General features: G+C 46.1%; 1 protein-coding gene across 1 annotated transcript; it reads left to right on the plus strand.

Moving 5' to 3' along the window:
* The first annotated feature begins 505 nt into the window (after positions 1–505).
* On the plus strand, positions 506–23863 carry LOC140362774 (uncharacterized). The gene is made up of 9 exons (XM_072448963.1): positions 506–530; positions 874–1168; positions 7172–7278; positions 7346–7591; positions 11367–11666; positions 12664–12936; positions 19223–19288; positions 22115–22204; positions 23453–23863. Exons 1-9 carry the CDS (start codon positions 506–508, stop codon positions 23563–23565), a joined length of 1515 nt encoding a protein of 504 aa, XP_072305064.1. The 3' UTR covers positions 23566–23863.
* Positions 23864–24488: the final 625 nt, after the last annotated feature.

The raw sequence follows: 24488 nt of genomic DNA on the forward strand, positions 1-24488 counted from the left end.
GACTCTCACTCGTGCTGCTGGAGCTCATCATCTGCTGTGACTCTCACTCCTGCTGCTGGAGCTCATCATCTGCTGTGACTCTCACTCGTGCCGCTTGAGCTCATAATCTGCTGTGACTCTCACTTATGCTGCTGGAGCTCATCATCTGCTGTGTCTCTCATTCATGCTGCTGGAGCTCATCATCTGCTGTGACTCTCACTTATGCTGCTGGAGCTCATCATCTGCTGTGACTCTCACTCGCTCTACTGGAGCTCATCATCTGCTGTGACTCTCACTCGTGCTGCTGGAGCTCATCATCTGCTGTGACTCTCACTCCTGCTGCTGGAGCTCATCATCTGCTGTGACTCTCACTCGTGCCGCTTGAGCTCATCATCTGCTGTGACTCTCACTTATGCTGCTCGAGCTCATCATCTGCTGTGACTCTCACTCGCTCTGCTGGACCTCATCATCTGTTGTGACTCTCACTTATGCTGCTGGAGCTCATCATCTACTGTGACTCTCATTCATGCCGCTGGAGCTCATCATCTGCTGTGACTCTCACTTATGCTGCTGGAGCTCATCATCTGCTGTGACTCTCATTCATGCTGCTGGAGCTCATCATCTGCTGTGACTCTCACTCCTGCTGCAGGAGCTCATCATCTGCTGTGACTCTCACTCCTGCTGCAGGAGCTCATCATCTGCTGTGACTCTCACTCCTGCTGCAGGAGCTCATCATCTGCTGTGACTCTCACTCCTGCTGCAGGAGCTCATCATCTGCTGTGACTCTCACTCCTGCTGCTGGAGCTCATCATCTGCTGTGACTCTCACTCGCTCTACTGGAGCTCATCATCTGCTGTGACTCTCACTTGAGGTCTACGCGACGCAAATCTGCAGCGCTCACTGCCGCTCAGTTCGCTCACTGCCGCTCAGCCCGCTCACTGCCGCTCAGCTCGCTCACTGCTGCTCAGCCCGCTCACTGCCGCTCAGCCCGCTCACTGCCGCTCAGCCCGCTCACTGCCGCTCAGCTCGCTCACTGCCTCTCAGCCCGCTCACTGCCGCTCAGCCCGCTCACTGCCGCTCAGCCCGCTCACTGCCGCTCAGCTCACTCACTGCCGCTCAGCCCGCTCACTGCCGCTCAGCTCACTCACTGCCGCTCAGCCCGCTCACTGCTGAGGGCTGATGGACTCAGGTAAAGTCCCCTGTGCAATCTAAAAGAGCAAACTAAACTTAAAGCGGCTGAAGTCCTACCTTGAAAACAGGAAATACTTTGTTGAGATTGGTGACTGTGTCTCTGAGACCTGTGGGGTGCCCCAAGGGTCAGTCCTGGGTCCCCTTCTGTTCAATTTGTACATGCTGCCATTGGGACGGCTGATACGAAACAATGGTTTGTCCTATCACAATGATGCAGACGAGTCAGATCTATGTCTCACTGTCGACAGGTTAATATGGACCAGTGGATTGACTGTCACTGCATCCAACAGATCAGTGTGTGGACCGGCCTCCTGCTGGTGCCAGAGGGCTTCCTGCTGGTGCCAGAGGGCCTCCTGATGGTGCCAGAGGGCCTCCTGCTGGTGCCAGAGGGCCTCCTGCTGGTGCCAGAGGGCCTCCTGCTGCTGCCAGAGGGCCTCCTGCTGCTGCCAGAGGGCCTCCTGCTGCTGCCAGAGGGCCTCCTGCTGGTGCCAGAGGGCCTCCTGCTGGTGCCAGAGTCAGTGTGTGGAGGCAAAACAACTTTCTCCAGCTGAACTCAGACAAGACTGAAATCATCGTCTTTATCACAGAAACAAAGAGAAAGTGTCAGTGTCACCTCCAGAGTCTCGCTCTAAAACCCATGAACAAGGAAAAATTAACGAGTAATAATGGACTCAGACCTGAATTTCAACCGCTACATCAGGCGTGTCCAATCTACGGCCCAAGGGCCAAATGTGGCTCTCAGACCAATTTTTGCTGTCCCTCCGGCTTCTGCTAAGTTGGTCCAAACAACAAAAACTAGTACTTTTTACCGTAAAATTGGAATATTTAAGCATTTTGATGTTATACCAACCTAATATTAATGTTCCAAGTTTTATTAAAGTTGTGGAGGCATCGAAACTATGTCAAATGGAAAATTTTGAATCATCAGATTTGACATGATTTGTCATTTGACAAGTTTGGCATTGCCGTGTAGTTTGTGGCCCTCATGTTAGTGCCATATGAACCATCTGAGGACCTCAGGGACCAGGACTAAACATGGACCGGCCTCCTGCTGGTGCCAGAGTCAGGACTAAACATGGACCGGCCTCCTGCTGGTGCCAGAGTCAGGACTAAACATGGACCGGCCTCCTGCTGGTGCCAGAGTCAGGACTAAACAAGGACCGGCCTCCTGCTGGTGCCAGAGTCAGGACTAAACATAGACCGGCCTCCTGCTGGTGCCAGAGTCAGGACTAAACATAGACCGGCCTCCTGCTGGTGCCAGAGTCAGGACTAAACATAGACCGGCCTCCTGCTGGTGCCAGAGTCAGGACTAAACGTACGTCATACGTCATAAGGCGCTGGTACAACTAGCAGCCCGGTGTAAACGCTCACACTTATTGTGCTTTATCTGCTATATTTTTTAATTATTTATATAAATATTTTTTCTATTTTACTGTACGATAGGGACACGCGCTGGAATCGTTTTTAATTCAACTGTTTTTGACTTTTTTCGGCTGGATTTGAGCGTTGTTCGTTGTGTTGTTGTGATGTGAGCTAGCTCCGAGCGAGCCCACCAGCCCCCCCCCCCGCGCCCTCCGGCCGCGCTAAAGTACGGCGTGTCGTCGGTACACGTTTATATACACGTTTATATGAAAGAGGAACTTCAAGAACGATCGGGACACGCACTGGAATCGCTTTAAATTAACTTGTTTTGACTTTATTCGGCTGGATTGAGTGTTTTCGTTGTGTCGTCGCGATGTGTCTTGGCTCTGAGTCCCCCGGCTCCGGCCCCGCCCCCCGGCCGGCGCCGTACCGCGTTTCCACAAAGGAAGAACTCATGAAACTGCGGAGAACAGTTGTCTTACCCGGAGATCGTCACGTTATCCCGACGGACATCCTAAGGAAAACGCAACGAGGCAGACGGGCTGGACGTAAACTCCGAGAGAAGAGAGGGACAAACAGGAAGTCGGTTCCCGCCGTCGTCATGGGCAACGTGAGGTACCTTCAAAATAAAATGACGGAAATAGCGAGCCTCATGCGGTCCCAGAGGATTTATAGGGACAGCAGCGTCTTGATTTTCACAGAGACCTGGTTAACAGCAGAAATGCCAGACTCTATTGTAGGTTTGGACAATTTTCATCTGCTGCGGGCGGACAGAACGAGAGAATGCGGAAAGAAAAGTGGAGGAGGTCTGGCGGTGTATGTGAACACGAGCTGGTCCAAACCCGAACACTGCACAGTGAGGGAGCAGCTATGTAACAAGGATATTGAACTATTGGCTATTGGCATGAGGCCATATTATCTGCCCCGGGAGTTCTCACATGTGATTTTGATCGCAGTCTATGTGGCCCCGTCTGGCAATGCTGAAAATGCTTGTGAAGCACTGTTCCCCTGCACTTGTAGCTGCAAACACAGCATCCACAGGCTCTCTTCCTCGTCTCTGGTGACTTTAACCACGCTTCTCCCTCTTCTGTTCTACCAACATACACCCAGTATGTTACCTGCCCCACCAGAGAGAATAGAACATTGGACTTGTTTTTTGCCAACACCAAAGAGTCTTATTCCTCTTCCCCCCTTCCTCCCCTGGGCAGCTCGGACCACACCCTTGTACATCGGAGGCCTGTGTATGAACCCATCGTGCGCAGGCAGCCTGTGGTGTCCCGTGAGGTGAGGATGTGGTCTGCTGAGAGCGAGGAGGCTCTGAGGGACTGCTTCAGCACCACTGTCTGGACTGAGCTTTATGACCCACATGGGGAGGACATCAACACCATCACAGAGTGCATCACGGACTACATCAACTTCTGTTTTGAGAACATTGTTCCTTCCCGGACGGTGCAGTGTTTTCCAAACAACAAGCCATGGATTAACCGTGAACTGAAGGCTCTGCTGAAGGAGAAGAAGAGAGCCTTCAGGTCAGGGAACAAGGAGGAGCTGAGGACTGTGCAGAGGGAGCTGAGGAGGAAGATCAGGCAGGCTGAGGCCGGCTACAAGAGGAGGATGGAGGAGCAGCTGCAGCAAAAGAACATTCAGGGAGTGTGGAGGAGCCTGAAAACCATCTCGGGCTTCAAAATCCCCCCTGCCCAGACAGAGGGGGATCTACAGTGGGTGAATGATTTAAATGCTCACTTCTTGAGATTTGATCGGTCACCCGCCCCTCCCCCTGCACAGCTGCATGCTCCCTCTTCCACAGCTGGACAATGCCCTGCATCTGTTCCTCTTCGCTTCTCTGCCCCGGACCCCATCAGCTCCCCACTTCGCCTGGACTCACCCATCCCCCCAGCACACAGTCCCCCTGCCAACCACTGACTGTCACAGCAGCACAGGTGAGGAGTGAGCTGAGGAGGATTGAAGTGAGGAAGGCAGCAGGACCTGATGGCATCAGCCCCAGGCTCCTTAAGTCCTGCGCAGATGAACTGTGTGGAGTTGTGGAGCATGTCTTCAACATGAGCCTGAAGCTGAGGGTGGTACCACAGGTCTGAAGACCTCCTGTCTGGTACCTGTGCCTAAGACACCGCGCGCCAAGGACTTCAACAGCTTCAGGCCAGTGGCTCTCACGTCCCACCTAATGAAGACACTGGAGCGGCTGGTCCTGGACCACCTCCGCTCCACCGTGAGCTCAGCCATGGACCCGCTGCAGTTTGCATATCGGTCTGGCATCGGAGTGGAGGACGCCGTCATCTCCCTCCTGCACCGCTCTCTCTCTCTCCTGGAAAAGCCTGGCAGTTCTGTGAGGATCCTGCTCTTCGATCTTTCCAGCGCCTTCAACACCATCCAGCCGCTGCTCCTGAGGGACAAGCTGGAGACGGCTGGTGTGGAGTGTGACCTGGCAGATTGGATCCTGGACTACCTCACGGGCCGACCCCAGTTTGTGAGAGCCCGGGACTGTGTGTCTGACACTCGGACCTGCAGTGTGGGGGTGCCCCAGGGCACTGTCCTCGCGCCCTTTCTCTTCACCCTTTACACTGCAGACTTCAGACATGACACGGACAGCTGTGTCCTGCAGAAGTTCTCTGATGACTCTGCCATCATCGGACTCATCTCGGACGACGATGATGCGGAGTACAGGGGACTGGAGCAGGACTTTGTGGACTGGTGTCAGCGGAACCACCTCCTCATCAACGCGGGGAAGACCAAGGAGATGGTGGTGGACTTCCACAGAGGCCACGCCCCCCTCACCAGTGAACATCCAGGGACGGGACATTGAGAGAGTGACTCATACAAGTACCTGGTGTTCATCTGAACCACAAACTGGACTGGACTCATAACACAGACTGAACAGGACGAGCCAGAGTCGGCTCTACCTCCTGAGGAGACTCAGGTCTTTTGGAGTGACAGGGCCACTCCTGAAGACCTTCTATGACTCTGTGGTGCATCAGCTCCTGTAGGTGTGACCTGCTGGAGCAGCAGCGTCACAGAGAGGGAGAGGAAGAAGCTGGACAAAGTCATCAAGAAGTCCAGTTCTGTCCTGGGCTGTGCTCTGGACTCGGTGCAGGAGGTGGGGGACAGGAGGGTCCTGGCTAGATTCACATCTATGCTGGACCATGAGTCTCACCCCCTGCAGGACACTCTCTCCGCTCTGGAGAGCAGCTTCAGTGAGAGACTGATCCACCCTCGCTGTGGGAGGGAGAGGTTTCGTAGGTCTTTCCTTCCTGCTGCTGTCAGACTTTATAATAAACACTAGAGGAACATTTAGGTTTTGAAATGTGTCAAACGGACGTGGGCGGAGGAATAAGTTAAGAATAAAACTTCACAGAAAGAGGAAGAGAACTGGACACAAACGCTCAGAAGAAGCTCAGAAGAAGCTCAGATGAAGCAGACTGAACTAAAGATGATTTCCACGTTCTCTTATTTCTTGGTTTTAGCCTTTGTGCTTCAGTTTGAAGGTAAGACTTTGTTTTATTCAAGAGGTGCAAAACAACAAATGTATTTTAAAATCTGATCAGAGACGGAAGAGAAGCAGTTGTACTTAAGACAGAGACTTTTAACCAAGAAATTTTTATTGCCCTAAAACTGTTTAAAACCTGTGTCTTTAGTGGGAAGAGGAACCAAGACTTTTACTGCAGAATTCTGTTACACTCTACAATCTATTACAATCTATTACAATCTATTACAATCTATTACAATCTATTACAATTTATTACAATCTATTACAATCTATTACTTAAGGAGGAGGAAAAGTATGAAGCCTGAAAACTTTACTTTACTAAATATAACTGGCCCATCTCTGAATCTGAGGTGTTTTTGTGAAAACTAATGTTTGCAACAAAAATATAAAATGTGATTTGTTCATCGACTGAGATTGTGAAGGACAGAATATATATGAACTAAAACAGTCATAATAATGATAAAATAAGTCACTTCTGTTCAATCTGAGTTTAAAAAGAGCTTTTATGTGTTTAGGTCACATTATGACTCAAATACTGATGTGAATAACTGTTAAATTGTGACGTTTCTTCTGTAAATAATGTGATATTGTGACGTTTCTTCTGTAAATAATGTGATATTGTGACATTCCTAGTGACTTTTGAAAACCACTGGCCTGATTAGATCCAGAGGAAATCAACACACTTCACTTCAATTCACCTGTTTGTTTTGTAGGAGCAGAATCTAAACTCTTCAGAACTGGTGAAGACGTCACTTTGTCCTGTCCTAAAGCAGTGACACATGGTCCAGAATGTTCTTATGTCAGCTGGTTTTACTACAACAGATACGGTTCAGCTGTAGACAGAGTAAGAAGAGGAAGTGTTGTCGAGGCTCCTAAAGGCTCCTCCAGAGTGAGTTTGGCCCCAAACTGTTCTCTGAACATTCACAACGTCACTGAAGAAGACGCAGGGCAATACGTCTGCCGTCTGTTTGACCAAAATACCTGGGACACGTCAGTTTATCTGGAGACCATCAAGGGTAAGTCACATGTCTCCATTTTAAAAACCATCAAATCAAACTTTATTTAAAGGAAGTGGATATATTTTATTGAAAATATTGCCATATGATTGAGTTGAACATTGTGTTGGTGCCACTGCAGCGTCGTGAGTTCAAGCCCAGTGTATTTTTCGGACGCGCAGCCGAGGCGTTTGTCTTCAAATGTCCAACAGGCGTCCAACTTCTGCATTGGGAGCGAATTTGACGCCGGTGTGTGAAGCCGGCTTAAGTCTGTGTCATATTCCTATTTCCTGATGTGAACATGTTTCTCTTTCAGTGTCTCGAGCTCCTCCAGGTCCTGATGTTTCACTCTTCACACTCCAGTGCTCCGTGTCCAGGCACAGCAGACAGTGTGAGGATGGGACGATCGTCTGGTCTGATCATGAGGGGAAAATAACAACCAATGTCCAACAAAGCAACTGTGTGTCCTATTTAACGGTGGAGCGTCGCCACATCAGGACCTTCACCTGTCAGGTTCTCGATGCAGAGAATAAAGTGTTGATCTCAGCCGACTTCACACCAGGTGAGACTCAAACCTCCAAAAGTCTTTCATGTGGCTCATTGATGGTTGTGCAGTTACAATCTTGCTGAATGTGATTTCCCATGAGCCTGAACCGAAGAGAAACCACCTGAAAGCCTGGAGAACAAGCCCCTCCCACTCTTTATTTATGTATTTATTGTTGTGAATCATTTCTCGATTGTTTCTGATCCGATCACTTGAAGTTCACTGATCTCTAAAGCCAAAGACATTCTACAAATATCTCGTATCATTCACAACCACATCTATAGAACTTCACCCATTCATGTGGACGTTTCAGTCAGGAAAAAGAGACAAAAAGAGACAAAACGAGACAAAAAGAGACAAAAAGAGAAATGTTCAGACGATTTGTGTAAGAGGAGGTGCTTCTGGTTCTGGTTGATTAATCACAAACTCCAAATACATGTCACTGCAGTGAAAGGAGAAAGAGAGTGACACTTTAAAGACGTCAGAGTCAGGCTCAAAACGAGCTCCGTTGGTCGTTGGTTCTCTTCTGGATCAGTGCAGGAAAAAAGAGGTTTTATGGTCGACACCACATAATAACTGAGCCGAGAGAATAAGAGGAACATGTAGGTGTTAAAATGTACCATCTTTTGTTTTTTCACACTCTTTTGGTCATGTGCTCGGTGTCAAACTGACGTGGGCGTGGCAGAGTTTAGAATAAGAATCAAGACTGTAGTTGAACTATTGGCTAATGCCAAACTAAAATTAGTATTTGTTAAAAAAAGTATTCCAAATAAACAGAACCATTTAAATGGCTATGCAGAGCTTTTAGCATGTAGCATGCTAGTTAGCATGCTAGTAAGCATAGCAATATAACATTCAAACATTCAAATCTAAATGTATGATGTAAAAACATGATGGTAAACCACATGTTAGCATTTAGCCATTAGCATTGTTGCTAATGTTAAAGGTCATTAAACGACTGCATAAATCAGCCTCAGACTCACCAGTTTAGTCGGTAGTGTTTGTTCACACGTAACATGACAATATTCCAAGTAATAAAAGGTTCTGGTTCTACAAGAATATACATTTCTTAATGACATGTAAGAAACAAGTAAATGTGAAAAGACAGTGTTTTAAGGGCAATATTGCGGCGATGGCATCCAAACAAAACCAAAGCTGCGGCGTGCTAAGACACTGGTATTTCAAGATTGAAGACGCGTCACAGACAGGTGCACATGCCAGGTGCACATGCCAGGTGCACATGCCAGGTGCACATGCCAGGTGACTTTATTGTTCCACACGTAAACAGAAAAGCCGGCACTTACTTTCATTTAGATGACACACGCTTGTGCCACAACAACAGCCTCTTTCTGGTGAGATGGAACGATCAACATAAAAGAGGCGTAGAACGTGAACGTAAATGAAAACCATCACGGTAAAATAACAAAAACGTAACGGTCAACAAATGTCTCCTTCCCCGTGCTCACCCCGCCGCCATGATCCAAGCCACCGCCCGCAGCAGATGAGCACTCACCCTAGTGCCGCCCCCAAACACCGTAGAGTCGTGCTCGTAACAAACCCACATATGGCCCCTACAGGCACTGACCAACAGACTGACGTCCTCTGGAGAGAAAGAGCATCTTTTTACAGAGAGGATCCTCCACGAGGTGAGATCCTCATGGAGCTCCAGTCTGAGGGAGAGTGACATCATCTTTAGCCTCTTCTCTTTTCTAACAATCGCTCCAACAGTTGATCTTTCTTCTTGCCAATCGCCCGTAGCTCTTTCCAGCCGGCAGTGGGTGGAGTCAGACTGATTGTGGGCTGGACATGGGTCTTTATGCAGATAATGAGCTCAATCAGCTGGAACTAATTTAGATGAATAAGTGGAGCAGAGGTGGACTTTGTAAAGACAGACTAACAGGTCTTTGAGAGACAGAAGTCTTGCTGATTGACAGGTGTTCAATACTTATTTGCAGCAATAAAATACAAATAAATGATTTAAACATTGAATGATTATATACATTTTTAGATTCTGTCTCTCACAGTGGAATGCTTTCTGAAAGAGAGACAGTGGAGCTGGAGCCACTCAGGAGGAGAACCAGTTCTTTAGGAGGAGAACCAGTTCTTAAGGAGGAGAACCAGTTCTTCAGGAGGAGAACCAGTTCTTCCGGCAGATGAAGAACCGTTCATAAGAAGTAGAGACCGCTTCTTCAGGGACTCAAGGAGCATCTGGGTCCACAGGTCATCGATGAGTCTGTTCCACTCCAGGTGGAAAAGTGGGACAGAATAAGTAGTCTTTATCAGATGATAATGGTCAAGCTGCCATACTTCCCCCAGAGTTGCTCCTAGGGCAGTGTAGCTGAAACTGTAGGTTTATATTTCTGTTCCTAATTGGTCTGACCATAAGCCATTTCAAAGAACGTTTTAAGCCTGGACTTAAATTAAGAGACTGTGTCGGCCTCTTTAACATGGACAGGAGCTGATTCCATAACACAGGAGCTCTACCTCCTACTCTGCTTTTAGAGACTCTTGGGACCACCAGAAGGCTCTACCTCCTACTGTGCTTTTAGAGACTCTTGGGGCCACCAGAAGGCTCTACCTCCTACTGTGCTTTTAGAGACTCTTGGGGCCACCAGAAGGCTCTACCTCCTACTGTGCTTTTAGAGACTCTTGGGGCCACCAGAAGGCTCTACCTCCTACTGTGCTTTTAGAGACTCTTGGGACCACCAGAAGTGGTCAGCTTTGCTTTCCTCAGACCTTCATGATGAGGGAGCTGATGGTGGGCTCCCACTTGAGGTCCTGGGTGATGGTGGGCTCCCACTTGAGGTCCTGGGTGATGGTGGTGATGGGGGAGTCTGTGATGGTGATCAATACTTTGCATCTTTATAGCGCTCTCTATCACGGCCCTGTGCTCCGCCTCCTTCTGCCTCAGCCTCAGTTTAAAGTGTGAACCAGGGTTTGTCATTGTTGAAAGTGACTTTGGTGTGTGATGGTCTAATGCTGTCCTCACAGAATGTATGACGTCACAGTGTCCGTGTAGCTCCTCCCAGTCTGTAATGTCCAAACACGCTCGTAGCTCCTCCTCCTCCGCATCATTGGTCCACTTCTTAGAAGTCCTCACTCCAGGTTTGGAGAGCTTCAGCCTCTGTCTCTGGAGGACACATGGTGGTCTCCCATCCAAGTTCTAACCAAGCCCAGCCCTGCTGAGCTTCACAGAGCAGATGATAAAGTGTAATGTTTAAGCAAATCTAAATGCAAAGGTTATTTAAATGTATCTAAGTGACAATTATTTAACATTTGTAAAAAATATTTTATTTTTGTTTTTAATATTAACCAACAACTGTGACAATTTTAACACAAGTTTCTCTAAACATTTTCATTAGACTCTCCATTCTCCAGAAACATCTTGCTTTTGTTTTCCTCATCTAAAGTGTCATGAAATATTGTATTTTACAGAGAACTTGCTTCTTTATCTCGTTTTTAGTTTTATTGCATGTTCTCTTCACACAATGATACAAAAGCAGATTAAAGTTAGTTTTGTTCAGACTAGAGACAGTAAAGACCTGAGGAACAGCCAGGTCCAGTCCAACATTCAGCTCTCTGCAGACTGACACATAAGACTCTGTGTGAACGTTTTAGAGCAGATTTGTATAACTGCACAGAGCGTGGGATTTATTAACCTTTAGATAATATGAGTTGAGAGCAATGAAAAAAATATATTAATCAGGCCTAAAACTGTTATTTGCCTAAAGCTGCTCCGGAAAATCAAGAAAATAAAACATGAATTGACCTCAACTTCTCTTCTTTTTTACAGAGACTGACCACGCCCTTCGTTTCTCCAGAGCTGGAGCAAACATGACTCTGCCCTGTGAGAGACTCAAGCATCTCGGTCCAGACTGCTCCAGAGTCAACTGGCTTCACTATAAAGACTCTTCATCATCATCACCCAAAGTCTCTGAAGGACAGATCCAGGGCAGTGACTCCAGACTGAAGCTGAACTCAGACTGTTCTCTCACTGTTCAGAGCGTCTCTGCTCAAGACTCTGGAATATTCCTCTGTCGTCAGGGGAACAACCCTAATTCAGACACAACTGTGCATCTGAGCGTCCTCACTGGTGAGTCATATTTCAATCCAATCCACTTTATTTATATAGCACGATTTATACAACCAGAGGTTCCAAAGTGCTTCACAGCAGGTAAAAGATTACAGAGGCATAAATAGGATAAAAGTAATAAAATAAGATATAAAAACAAAATCAAATAGAAAATTAAATCAAACAAACACACTAAAATCAATGGAATAAAAATAAACAAAATAAAATAAATAAAAGGTGCTGCCCTCCCAACACATATAAAACATACAATCAACAAACTACATGTGTATCTGAGCGTCCTCACTGGTGAGTCATATTTGCCTTTTGTATCAGTGTTTAGTCCTTCACCTTTGATTGGACAGAAGTCACTGCTGGTGAACTCTAGAACTGTTATAGTACTCTGAGTACGCCCCGCCCACTAGGCGGAGCCTCCTGATAATACATCATTCTATAGTCCAATAATATGTAATACAGATGGGAGCAGCTAAAATGATTATTGTTCAAATGCAGATTTCGGTTAAAATACAAGACGTTAATGAGTCTAGTCCCTTTTAGACAGAATCAGATTAAACGTTTGTGATTTTTTCTTTGAGATATTTCGTGGTAAAGTCCAGTGTAATCCATAAACCTGGCTCTTGCCCCTCATGTGGGAGTGTGACATCATCAGCATCTGAAGACCACCTCAGGACAAGATGTTCTCACAAAAACAGAAATCTGCTGCTTGTTAGAGTCAAATGCAAGAATAAAGAGGCGGGGCTTATTAGTTCAGTGGACAGGAAGTCAATGAACCTGTCTTTATTTTTAAGCTGTATTAGATCAATATTGTGTTTTACATTGAACAAAACGTAAAAGAAAAAAGATCTGTCAGTGAAAACACAGAATGTCTTCTTGAACATATTGACAGCAATGAAGAAAGTCAAATGTAAATATGTGAAGTATTTTACAGTGCGCTGACTTTCTGCTTGAATAAGTTTGTTTGCTAATTCTAATAAAGTTTTCCATCTGTTTCATCTCTCAGTGTCTTCAGCTCCAGCCGACCCCGACCAGAACATCACATTACGGTGCACTCTGAGCAGATACACTGGACTTACCTGTTCATCTGGGAGGTTTCTTTGGGTGGACCAGGATCATCAGAAGGTTCTGTCTGAAAGAAGAGAGACCTGTGAGTCTGATCTGACAGTGGAGCTCCAGAGTCCACACACTAGAACCTTCACCTGTCAGTACCAGGAGGAGGGTGAAGTCCTGGTGTCTGCAGAGTACAGCCTGATGGTCCAGGAGAACAAAGACTTAGGTACGACACACACTTACTACATTTACACCTGAAAGTATCTAGGTCATATTCTGATTATGGGGTTAATATAATTGCTGCAAAGGGAAATCATGAATTGTTCAAAGTGAGTGAGTTGTGACAAAATTGTGTTTTTATATTACATGTATGTTTGCAGTTGTTATGAGCATGTTGTGTACAGCTGTCATGGAATTAGACATAAACCAATGCTATTCCTTAACACACAGAGAACACAATTCAACTTAGAATATGAAACGATACAGAAACGTCAGACTTTTGTGTAGCATGCATGGGAGAAAAATACATCACAGAAATATAATCATATATTTACATTTTTATCACAACAGCTTTAACACAGATGCTTCTAGACTCCTCTGAACGTCTCCAATGGACAATCCAGTCAAAGGGCGATGGAGTGAGACAGAAACATTACTTTACCTAGGACAGTCCCCTTGAGCCTGGTCCCAGCAAACTGATCCAAAACCATTGGTCCATCACAGTTTTTATGTCTCAGTTTGATACGAGCCAATAATAGAGGGTCGTATATGAATCCAGATAGATTAAATTGTTCTTTACCATTAGACACTTTTGTTTCCTCTTGTAATCAAACCTCAGAACAATGAGTCCAAAAACATGCTTAACTTCTCATATGTGACTGACCGTGGCCAATCCAGTTACATGTCTACCCGGAGACATTTTGAGTTATTCACAGATTCTGAAAGTGTGAATTCAAAGCTTTCCAATGATGTCTCACTCATGTAGATCTGATCATATTTGAGTAAGTTGTGGTCATTTGAATGTAAACAACTCTCAAACCCATTCACTGAGAAAACGGCTTCCAAAGTTTCTCACCTGAGAGAGCCCAGAGTCACAGGGGGCGGGGCTCATTTGCATCTCATTGAGATAAGCCCTCCCCCCTGTCACACTGACACCACCTCCCCCTACAGCTGTCACTGAAGACTCAAGAGGAGTGTTGTTATTGATGGTAACTGGACTTGAATCAGAATTAGAAGTTACTGTATTAAAATGGAAATACTTGGATTACAAAAGGCCCTGAATAGAATCAAAGAATCAGAATGAGAATAGGGTTCATTGCATTTGTCGATAAACATAATTCACAGGTGATTCACCAACAATGGTGCACTGAATGATTCAACACAAACAACAAAAGATAAGATAAGATAAGATAGCCTTTAATGTTACAACGCAGTAGATACAGGGGGAAAGGACAGTAACTTATAGGAAGTTTAAAAAACACTCTTAATAGAAGAACTCTTATAAACAGATGCCAGGGCCAGGTATACGAACTGCAACAGGTCCATGGCTTTGAATATATGAGATATGAGATAATAGATATGATATGTACACCATCAGAGTCCAATTACATCAGAGATCACATCCTCATCCTCTTCTTCCTCTGTGCACTCTTCTGTGCTGTGACTCTCGGCTCTTGGCATCAAAGCTGTAAACAAATAACAGGACATTTAAGAAATGGCTAACTATTTCACATAAAACACTCATTAACTATTTTTTTTTTTTAACACAATGTGAGAGTTTCAATATAAATACCTGAAGTGCTGATAACTCTTGATCTTTGGAAGCCGTCTGAAGAAGGGACTCAGATGCTTCTTCCAGTCCAAGTTCTTGACAAACACTTTGCCATCCGCCGTTCCAACAAGCTGTGGGATATTGAGGTGAGACTCAGGAGAGCTGTTTTCCACTACCTGATGACAAGGGCGACAATGTAAAAAAAATGAGAACAGAAGAAACATATCTTAAGCAGAGAGCAGCAAGTTTTGCCAGGCTAATGTTTACACATTACAGTAGTCAAATAATATAAACTAACCTCAGCGATGTCTTCCAAAGTGTCAACCCTGGTCTTCATGTATGCTCGCTTGATAATCTGATGATCTGTGCGTGGCCTGCAGCTTCTGATGTGTTGGAGAAGCTGTTTCCACAGTGATCTGAAGCTTGATGTACAAACTGCAGGCTCACCTGAAAAACAGATGTTGCTTATGGTTAATTATACTCTAATCATTAAAACATGAAAATTACCAAAATAATGTTTTACACTTACCACGCTCCTTAGCAGACTTCACGTAGAGACAGGTCATATCAGTCAGGGTGTCTTTGCCAATTCTGAAAAGGGGGATAAAAGGATTAGGGTTAACAGTAATATGGGAATAACACGCTTCACAAATAACAGTTCACATTGTGACGTTAACGGTGTATTTAAGATGCAAAACGCGGAGATATTGGGACATCTGCCCTCGGCTAGCGATGCTAGCTAGCTCACTTGAGATAACACGGCTCGTAAAAGCAAAACACTTGCAGAACAGCACACCAAAACATAAACATACACTCGAGTTTAAAACCGGCGCACATTAAAGTGATTAAAAGCGGGTGTTTTAGTCGCAAAGCTTACCTGGTTCAGCCGTCCTGTTGTCTCTCCCAACACCGTGCACAGAGAGACACACAGGAAGCTGATAATGGCCAGGCCAGCGCGTGATTGGTTCGAGTGACGCAGTGCGTGCGTGACGTGCAACGTACGTAAGCCACGTGACCAGAAGTGGTATCGGGAGTTGTAGTTTTTTTCTCTTCCCTCGCCGAAAAATAACCCATAACATAGCAAAGTTTAGCTTACAACTTAGCTCCGAATAGCTGCGTTTAGCTCCAGGCTGTGGGGCTAACAGCCGGTTTAGCACCATAGAACACACACAAAGCACGACCCACACAACCCACGGGCCAACCCACGCCGAAAAATAACCCGATAACATAGCAAAGTTTAGCTTACAACTTAGCTCCGAATAGCTGCGTTTAGCTCCGGGCCTAACAGCAGGTTTAGCACCATAAAACAGACACAAAGCACGACCCACGGGTCAAGAAATACTACATAAGTATATAATTTGTACAGACAAAACGCCGAAAAATAACCCGAAAACATTGCAAAGTTTAGCTTACAACTTAGCTCCGAATAGCTGCGTTTAGCTCCGGGCTGTGGGGGTAACAGCCGGTTTAGCACCATAAAATAGACACAAAGCACGACCCACACAACCCACGGGCCAACCCACGCCGAAAAATAACCCGATAACATGGTGATAACAGCAAGTAGTCACATTAAGCCCGTATTGCAGAGTGCACTGAAGCAACATGTTAGCTTAGCATTAGCTCCACCGGAGCAGACAAGTAAGATTCTAAAGTGATCACGAGACCGCCTTAAAACACAGCGTTAAAGCAATAATTTAGTAGTAAAGTAAAAGTGTACCTGAGTAAACAGTTCCGTTGCAACGTAGTTCAGGAAATGTAAGCTCTGAAGACTGTGCTCTGCAGACGGTCTGGAGTAATGAGAGGAAAACACAGAGCAGCAGCTGTAGCCATGTGGATCACAGCTGATTGGTGGAAAATGTAAACAACACGTTGGCTAGAAAAAGGTGACGCCCCCAGGAGAGCAGGAAAAAGACCCCAAAACTCCACATTTTTAACAGCTTAATGTATACGTTTAAGACAACCAATAGTGTTATCTGAAGCACACAGGGGCTTATTCATAACTTCAACTAGCACATTCTGCAAAAAAATGAAAATCACAAATTTGGGGGAAAAAAAGTAAAATGCTGTTTTTCTCAGTTTCACCGAGGCCGACATGGTCCGACAATTGCGGTGGCGAGTCACATATTACGTCATCATCACACACAGTCTTTATTTAAAATGATGTACAATTTCGGATGATAAGTTAAAACAACTCAAATGTTTACTTTAACCTAAGGCAACCTGCCGTAAACACCGTGGGTGGTCTCAACCCTTTTTCTGAGCTCGGGTCCTCTACCAGAGGCCCCTGGGAGCTTGAGGGTTCTTCAGTATCTTTGCTGTTCCTGCACTTTTCTGGACAGAGATGTCTGATGTTTTTCCAGGATCTGCTCAAGCCATTCCTCCAGTTTGGGGGTCATTCCTCCAGTTTGGGGGTCACTGCCCCAAGTGCTCCGATGACCACACGCATCACTTTCACGTTCACCTTCCAGACCTTTTCCAGCTGCTCTCTGAGCCCTTGGTATTTCTCCAGTTTCTCGTGTTCCTTTTCCCTGATGTTGCTGATCATTTGGTGTTGCCACATCAGCCACAGCGGCTTCCCTCTGCTGTTTATCCACCACCACAATGTCTGATTGGTTTGCCATTACCCTTCTGTCCGTCTGGAGGTGTTTCCCACTTTTACCTTGGGGTCTCCAGCCCGTACTCTGCACAGATGTTTCTGTACACTAAGTCAGCCACTTGGTTATGGAGCTCCATCTATGTTGTCCCTGCAGAATCTTGCACATGCAGTTATGTGCAGGATTGTCTCAGGGCCCCCTTTGCACAGGCTGCACCTTGGGTCTTGTCTCAGGGCCTCTTTGCACAGCCTACACCTTGGGTCTTGTCTGGTGTGGTAGATCTGGGCCTCTATTGCTCTGGTGTTCAAGGCCTCTGTGCTTCAGACCGGCTCTTTCTAGACATTGGTAGGATTTTGTGATATCAGCCACTTCAGTTATGTTCCGGTGGCACATCCCATGTAGGGGCGTGTCCTCCCATGTAGGGGCGTGTCCTCTCATGTAGGGGCGTGTCCTCCCATGATGGTTCCTCCAGCACTTCATCATTCTCTGTTCCTCATTGTCTGAGACTTTCACTGAGCACGTCCTCTGTAGGAGCCTTGTCCTTGATGTACTTATGGATCTTGGACGTTTCGTCCTGGACAGTGGCTCTCACGTTCACTAGTCCTCGGCCTCCTTCCTTACGGCTCGTGTGTCTCAGGGTGCTGGATTTTCGGTGGAACCCTCCATGGTCAAGAGCTTTTGTGTCTTAACATCTGTGGTCTGTATCTCCTCCTTTGGCCATGGTGGGTATTTCATCTTATGGTTGCTCTTACGATAGCCGAGGATACCGGCTGATGTGATGGTTGTCGTAGGGATAGCTGAATCCATATCCTCTTGAATACTTCCCTGAGACGCTGTACTGGGCTTCGGGGTTGCCTGTTGTTCATTCTCGTCACAATCTTATCTTTCAGGTCAGTTGCTGCCGTGTTCAGCGTGGTTATTGGGGCTCCGTACCCAATCTCTGGATGGGGAGTTACCACTAACTCCCCCCTGACCTCTCACGTTGGCTCACCCTTGTTATTGCCATAGCATCTGTGTTGTACCGAAATGTCCCCATTGTGTGGACAAATAAAGGCATGTCTTATCTTATTTTATCAATCGCTAGTTGTGATAGCAGTTGCAGCTTGTGGATATTAGAACACTGAGCTACTAGTTAGTGTTGACCGTGGGTTTCGTACGCTCCATTCATCCCACATTCTCTGCATGTAGCTCCTCTGACTAGGGTTATTGGAGTAGTAGCACTCTACCAGAGTCAAGTTCTCGCATCTCGCCCATTTCCTCCTTGTTCCAGAAGCCCATTTGTCATCTAGGTGCTCTGGTTCCCCAGCACTGGCTGCTCATGTCCCAAGTGAGAACTGAACCGGGGTCTACTGTGTGAAAGTATGTACATATATTTCCACAAACACATTGTGTTTGCTATAAAGACTCTCTGATCTTTTGACATAATCTTGGTGCAATATTCTCAGTCCATATATTTATAAGAGTGTTATAAGAGCTTTTCTATTAAGAATGTTTTTATAAGTGATCTGTTTTTTATTATTTACTTCTTTACCTACTTTGTGTTGCAACACTGCAATTTCCCCATTGCGGGACAATTAAAGGCTTATCTTATCTTATGTTGTACATTTCCAAATATGCAATGATCCATGTACAATGACCTGGTCTATAACCTGTCTCTCCACAACATGAAAGCTCATGTCAGAGCAAAGCACAAAAGGGCCAAAAGAGCAAAGCACAAAAGGGCCAAAAGAGCACAGCACAAAAGGGCCAAAAGAGCACAGCACAAAAGGGCATCGGCAAAGACACCAGAGGAGCCAAACACCGACTCCGAGTGGACACAGTTGCCCGGGACACACAAACATGTGCACTGCCTGTGTCGATTATAAGTTGTTTGGAGATGTGCAACATACACATGAGTCTAAGAGCGTTCATTTTGAACTCTATGCGGTTGTGGAAAACCTCCCTTAAGGCCGGTGCAGAGAACACTTCGGCTCGTTAGAGCAGTCGCATGTGAGCCCAAATCAATTCTACATGTGCCCAAACAAGGTGCAGTACCAGAAACAGCAGGCACTCTTTCTCTGTACACAGCATCAAACGTAGCAAATCCTAACACTCACCAATGTTCAAATATGGGCACATAGACTGACCCTTGACCCTGTGTTTTTCAGAGGAAGGTCCGGCTGAATGGACCACACCAGCTTGTCCAGGAAACTATGAAAAATCAGAATCTAAAGGTTCTCACAGGGTTTAATGTGACACACACTCCCCAAAGTCAAAGCTGCACTATGAAGCTTTTCTGGTGGGCCGTCGCTATGTTACTACACTTGGTTGACTCCGGTACCTGAAACCCCCCAGGAAAAGAGTTTAAGTGAACTCTATGACAAGACTGGGTGACAAGAGGTTACCACATTGTTTTTAGTGTCTAACGATATGTGGGCGTGCTTCTGCCTGTGCGGAGGGTTAGGGCTCCAGAGCGTAGGGTCAGTCTGCCCTGCACTCACGTATGGCTGGCCTCTCGCTCGTGTAAGGACCGACCGGGGGAAGAAAGCTGTTTCACAAGCTGCTCCCACATCTTGGAACTTCCTTCAATTAGATTAGGGATCTTCGCACAATTAAAAAAAGAAAAGAACTGAGAGTGAGAATCTTACAAAAAGTGTCAGTAGACGTCAATTCTGTTTTTATGCCTGTCCAAAAATCGTTGTATTATCTGGACCTTTAGCCTTTAGCTTTGATCCCAGCACATATTCACTGTGGCATAATTTCAATAAGTGTCTGCGATATTAAAAGATGTGTTTCCCTCCAGTGTGTCATTGTTCCTCACACAGATCTTCAGTGTGTCATTGTTCCTCACACACATCTTCAGTGTGTCATTGTTCCTCACACACATCTTCAGTGTGTCATTGTTCCTCACACACATCTTCAGTGTGTCATTGTTCCTCACACAGATCTTCAGTGTCATTGTTCCTCACACAGATCTTCAGTGTGTCATTGTTCCTCACACAGATCTTCAGTGTCATTGTTCCTCACACAGATCTTCAGTGTGTCATTGTTCCTCACACAGATCTTCAGTGTGTCATTGTTCCTCACACATCTTCAGTGTGTCATTGTTCCTCACACAGATCTTCAGCGTGTCATTGTTCCTCACACAGATCTTCAGCGTGTCATTGTTCCTCACACAGATCTTCAGCGTGTCATTGTTCCTCACACAGATCTTCAGCGTGTCATTGTTCCTCACACAGATCTTCAGTGTATCATTGTTCCTCACACAGATCTTCAGTGTGTCATTGTTCCTCACACAGATCTTCAGTGTGTCATTGTTCCTCACACACATCTTCAGTGTGTCATTGTTCCTCACACAGATCTTCAGTGTGTCATTGTTCCTCACACAGATCTTCAGTGTGTCATTGTTCCTCACACACATCTTCAGTGTGTCATATTTCCTCACACAGATCTTCAGTGTGTCATTGTTCCTCACACAGATCTTCAGTGTGTCATTGTTCCTCACACAGATCTTCAGTGTGTCATTGTTCCTCACACAGATCTTCAGTGTGTCATTGTTCCTCACACAGATCTTCAGTGTGTCATTGTTCCTCACACAGATCTTCAGTGTGTCATTGTTCCTCACACAGATCTTCAGTGTGTCATTGTTCCTCACACAGATCTTCAGTGTGTCATTGTTTCTCACACAGATCTTCAGTGTGTCATTGTTCCTCACACAGATCTTCAGTGTGTCATTGTTCCTCACACAGATCTTCAGTGTGTCATTGTTCCTCACACAGATCTTCAGTGTGTCATTGTTCCTCACACAGATCTTCAGTGTGTCATTGTTCCTCACACAGATCTTCAGTGTGTCATTGTTCCTCACACACATCTTCAGTGTGTCATTGTTCCTCACACACATCTTCAGTGTGTCATTGTTCCTCACACAGATCTTCAGTGTGTCATTGTTCCTCACACAGATCTTCAGTGTGTCATTGTTCCTCACACACATCTTCAGTGTGTCATTGTTCCTCACACAGATCTTCAGTGTGTCATTATTCCTCACACACATCTTCAGTGTGTCATTGTTCCTCACACAGATCTTCAGTGTGTCATTGTTCCTCACACAGATCTTCAGTGTGTCATTGTTCCTCACACACATCTTCAGTGTGTCATTGTTCCTCACACAGATCTTCAGTGTGTCATTGTTCCTCCCACACATCTTCAGTGTGTCATTGTTCCTCCCACACATCTTCAGTGTGTCATTGTTCCTCACACAGATCTCCAGCTCGTCCCACACACTCTCTCTGGAGTTCAGATCTGAAGTAGATTAGTTTCTGCTTCTCCTCAGATGTTTTCTCTGCGCGATGCCAATGATCTGAGCCTTCTCAAACACTCTGACGTTTCATCCATGAAATCAGAAGATGTGGGGCCTGGACAGCACAGGTTGAAAAGTTACAGTAAACCAAAAATCAATTCAATTCAATTTATTTTTGTAACAAACCAAAATCACAACAACAGTTGCCTCTGAGGGCGACAGTGAAAAACGGAATAAACAATGTCCATAAGGACGAAGGGCGATGTCCCAGAGTCCTCTGTCCTTAGACTTTCCTTCTCGGCCAGGAAACACTACAAAAACCTCCTCGGGGGAAAAAGTAGAAACCTGGAGGAGTTCCAGAGTGAATGAGAGTGTCAGGGCCACACTGCTGCACAGGCAAACAGTAACATCTCCATAGAGACAGGCATGTACCAGAAAAGTCCCATAATGCAACTTTAAAGCAGCACAAAGTAACTCTGGTGATGCAGCTCCCCCTGCAGCTCCCTTATGAAAATAGAAACAAAAGCTTTGTTTCACAGATTTTGTTCTTTCTTTCTTTATCACAATAAGGCAGTATAATCACATACAAGAACATTCACGTCGCCAAATATAAAAAAAATTAGCCTCAGCCGACCTTAAGACGTTCAATAAGGTGAAAATGTTACTTAGCTTTGCTTTAATTACCCAAATAGTATCAGTTCCATTCAAAGTAGTTTTGGTCACAGGTTTAAAGGAACTTGGTTTAGTCCTGATGTGTTTTCAGGCTGGTGGTGGTTCCTGGTGCTGAAGACTCTGGGCTGGACCGTCCTGATCATCACCACTGTGGTGGTCTCCATCTGCACCAGAGACAAGAGTAAGATACTGATACTGCTGCTACTGCTACTGCTACTGCTACTGCTACTGCTGCTGCTGCTACTGCTACTGCTACTGCTGCTACTGCTACTGCTACTGCTACTGCTACTGCTACTGCTACTGCTACTGCTACTGCCACTGCCACTGCCACTGCCACTGCCACTGCCACTGCTACAATAGTGTATGACAATAAAATATTAAGTAAAATAAGATCCACATAAACCAAATCAATAACATAGGAACAGACATTAGACAAATAGAAACAATGACATTTAGACTTAATCTGAAATCTTTGGACGGTGGGAGGAGCCGGAGAGAACCCACGGTAACACGGGGAGGACAGAGCGAGATCATGTGATGTTGGACTGGCCCGGGAATTGAACCCACAATCTCCTTCTTGGGAGGCGAGAGCGCTAATCGCTCTGCCTGATTTGGCCCCCGGGCCTTATGTTGAAACGCCATGATCTACACTATATAAAAGTGACACTAAACATGACGTCCCACTGACCACTGCTGCAGACTCTGACCCCGGGCAGTGTCCAGGGCCGATGCTGACACAGAGAGGCTGGGGGGGCTGACACAGAGAGACTGGGGGGGCTGACACAGAGAGGCTGGGGGGGCTGACACAGAGAGACCGGGGGGGCTGACACAGAGAGACTGGGGGGGCTGACACAGAGAGGCTGGGGGGGCTGACACAGAGAGACTGGGGGGGCTGACACAGAGAGACTGGGGGGGCTGACACAGAGAGGCTGGGGGGGCTGACACAGAGAGACTGGGGGGGCTGACACAGAGGGACTGGGGGGGCTGACACAGAGAGGCTGGGGGGGCTGACACAGAGAGACCGGGGGGGCTGACACAGAGAGACTGGGGGGGCTGACACAGAGAGGCCGGGGGGGCTGACACAGAGAGACTGGGGGGGCTGACACAGAGAGGCTGGGGGGGCTGACACAGAGAGACTGGGGGGGCTGACACAGAGGGACTGGGGGGGGCTGACACAGAGAGGCTGGGGGGGCTGACACAGAGAGACTGGGGGGGCTGACACAGAGAGACTGGGGGGCTGACACAGAGAGACTGGGGGGGGCTGACACAGAGAGGCTGGGGGGCTCAGGAACATGGTACAAACTTCACATGTCCAAAGGCTCTCGGGCCTGGGAGCCAATCAAGCCAGAGCTGCCATGTGGCAGGTAGTGTACTATGGACACTACTTCTACTGTGACCTTTACTAATGCCAAATACTTTCTTTCAACAGAAGAAACAAAGTCCAGGAGAAGATTCGTGAGTTTGCACATTTATCATTTGTTTAAAACAAGTAAATATTCCATGACCACAATATTCTTGATCTGTTCAGGAGATGACCTGTGACCCTGAGCTCACCCCTCGAGATATGGTAAGAGAAGTACAATTTCATCTAGAAGTAAAGGACTTTGGATGGAGCCGTGGGGGCCTCGGCCGTCAGACGGACTAAAGTCACTTAAGATAATATGCTTTTTATTCTTCGATTACAATTGAAATATTAAACGTGTTTTTCTCCACAGGCTCGTGATTATGAAAACTAAATTCTGGGCTGGTGTTCTCAGTAAAATGGATCAAATCTTTCTGAACATGTTTTATCTGCTGCCTGCGTCTGTCTTGAAGCTTTGCATTTGTCTCAGTCACAACTAAAACCAAATGTTTCAGTTTCAGTCTTTTCAAGGATGTGAATAAAGATGACACATTTCTGCTTTTATCATGCATCTGACAATAATACACACACTGTCTTTTATTGGTTTACCATCACACAAATAATCTATAGTGTCATTATTATCGTAGGCCTGAAGAGGGCGCAATGGAGCTGGAGACCCTCAGTTTAGAGCTGCAGACCCCCCTGCTGGAGACTGTGGGTCACAGCAGGACTAAACTGGGCTCAGGACAGTGTGAACGAGTAAACTCAGGCGGCAGAAAAGACAAGAACTGTACAAGAGCAAAAGTTACTTCAAAATAATGTGTAAAGTACAAAGTAGTTAAACGAGTTGTTGTAAAGACACAACGTTTTAAATAAAGAGCAAAATCTGGAGTTTTCAAAGGACAAACAAAAAAATGAGAAACTTTTCTGAAGGAGCAGCGCAAGAAAATAAAGCTTTTGTCTCTAGTGAGAGTTCTGTTGCACTGGACAATATACGACTCAAGCAGGAGTAAAAGTATGTTGAATAGTACTGCAGTTGACTGAAAAGTTTATTATTAGTCAGGACTAAACATGGAGCGGCCTCCTGCTGGTGCCAGAGTCAGGACTAAACATGGAGCGGCCT

This window comes from Eucyclogobius newberryi, unplaced genomic scaffold (assembly GCF_026437365.1).
Source record: "Eucyclogobius newberryi isolate DKJ021-1_F unplaced genomic scaffold, fEucNew1.0.hap1 SCAF_1, whole genome shotgun sequence".
NCBI classification, from domain to species: domain Eukaryota; kingdom Metazoa; phylum Chordata; class Actinopteri; order Gobiiformes; family Gobiidae; genus Eucyclogobius; species Eucyclogobius newberryi.

Bases quoted from the DNA above. Each gene is read 5' to 3' on its own strand.
- LOC140362774 (XM_072448963.1), top strand. From the start codon at position 506: ATGCCGCTGGAGCTCATCATCTGCT. The intron at 7,279-7,345 runs GTGTGTGAAGCC...TTTCTCTTTCAG, and splicing joins TGGGAGCGAATTTGACGCCG to TGTCTCGAGCTCCTCCAGGT. The intron at 11,667-12,663 runs GTGAGTCATATT...TTCATCTCTCAG, and splicing joins GCATCTGAGCGTCCTCACTG to TGTCTTCAGCTCCAGCCGAC.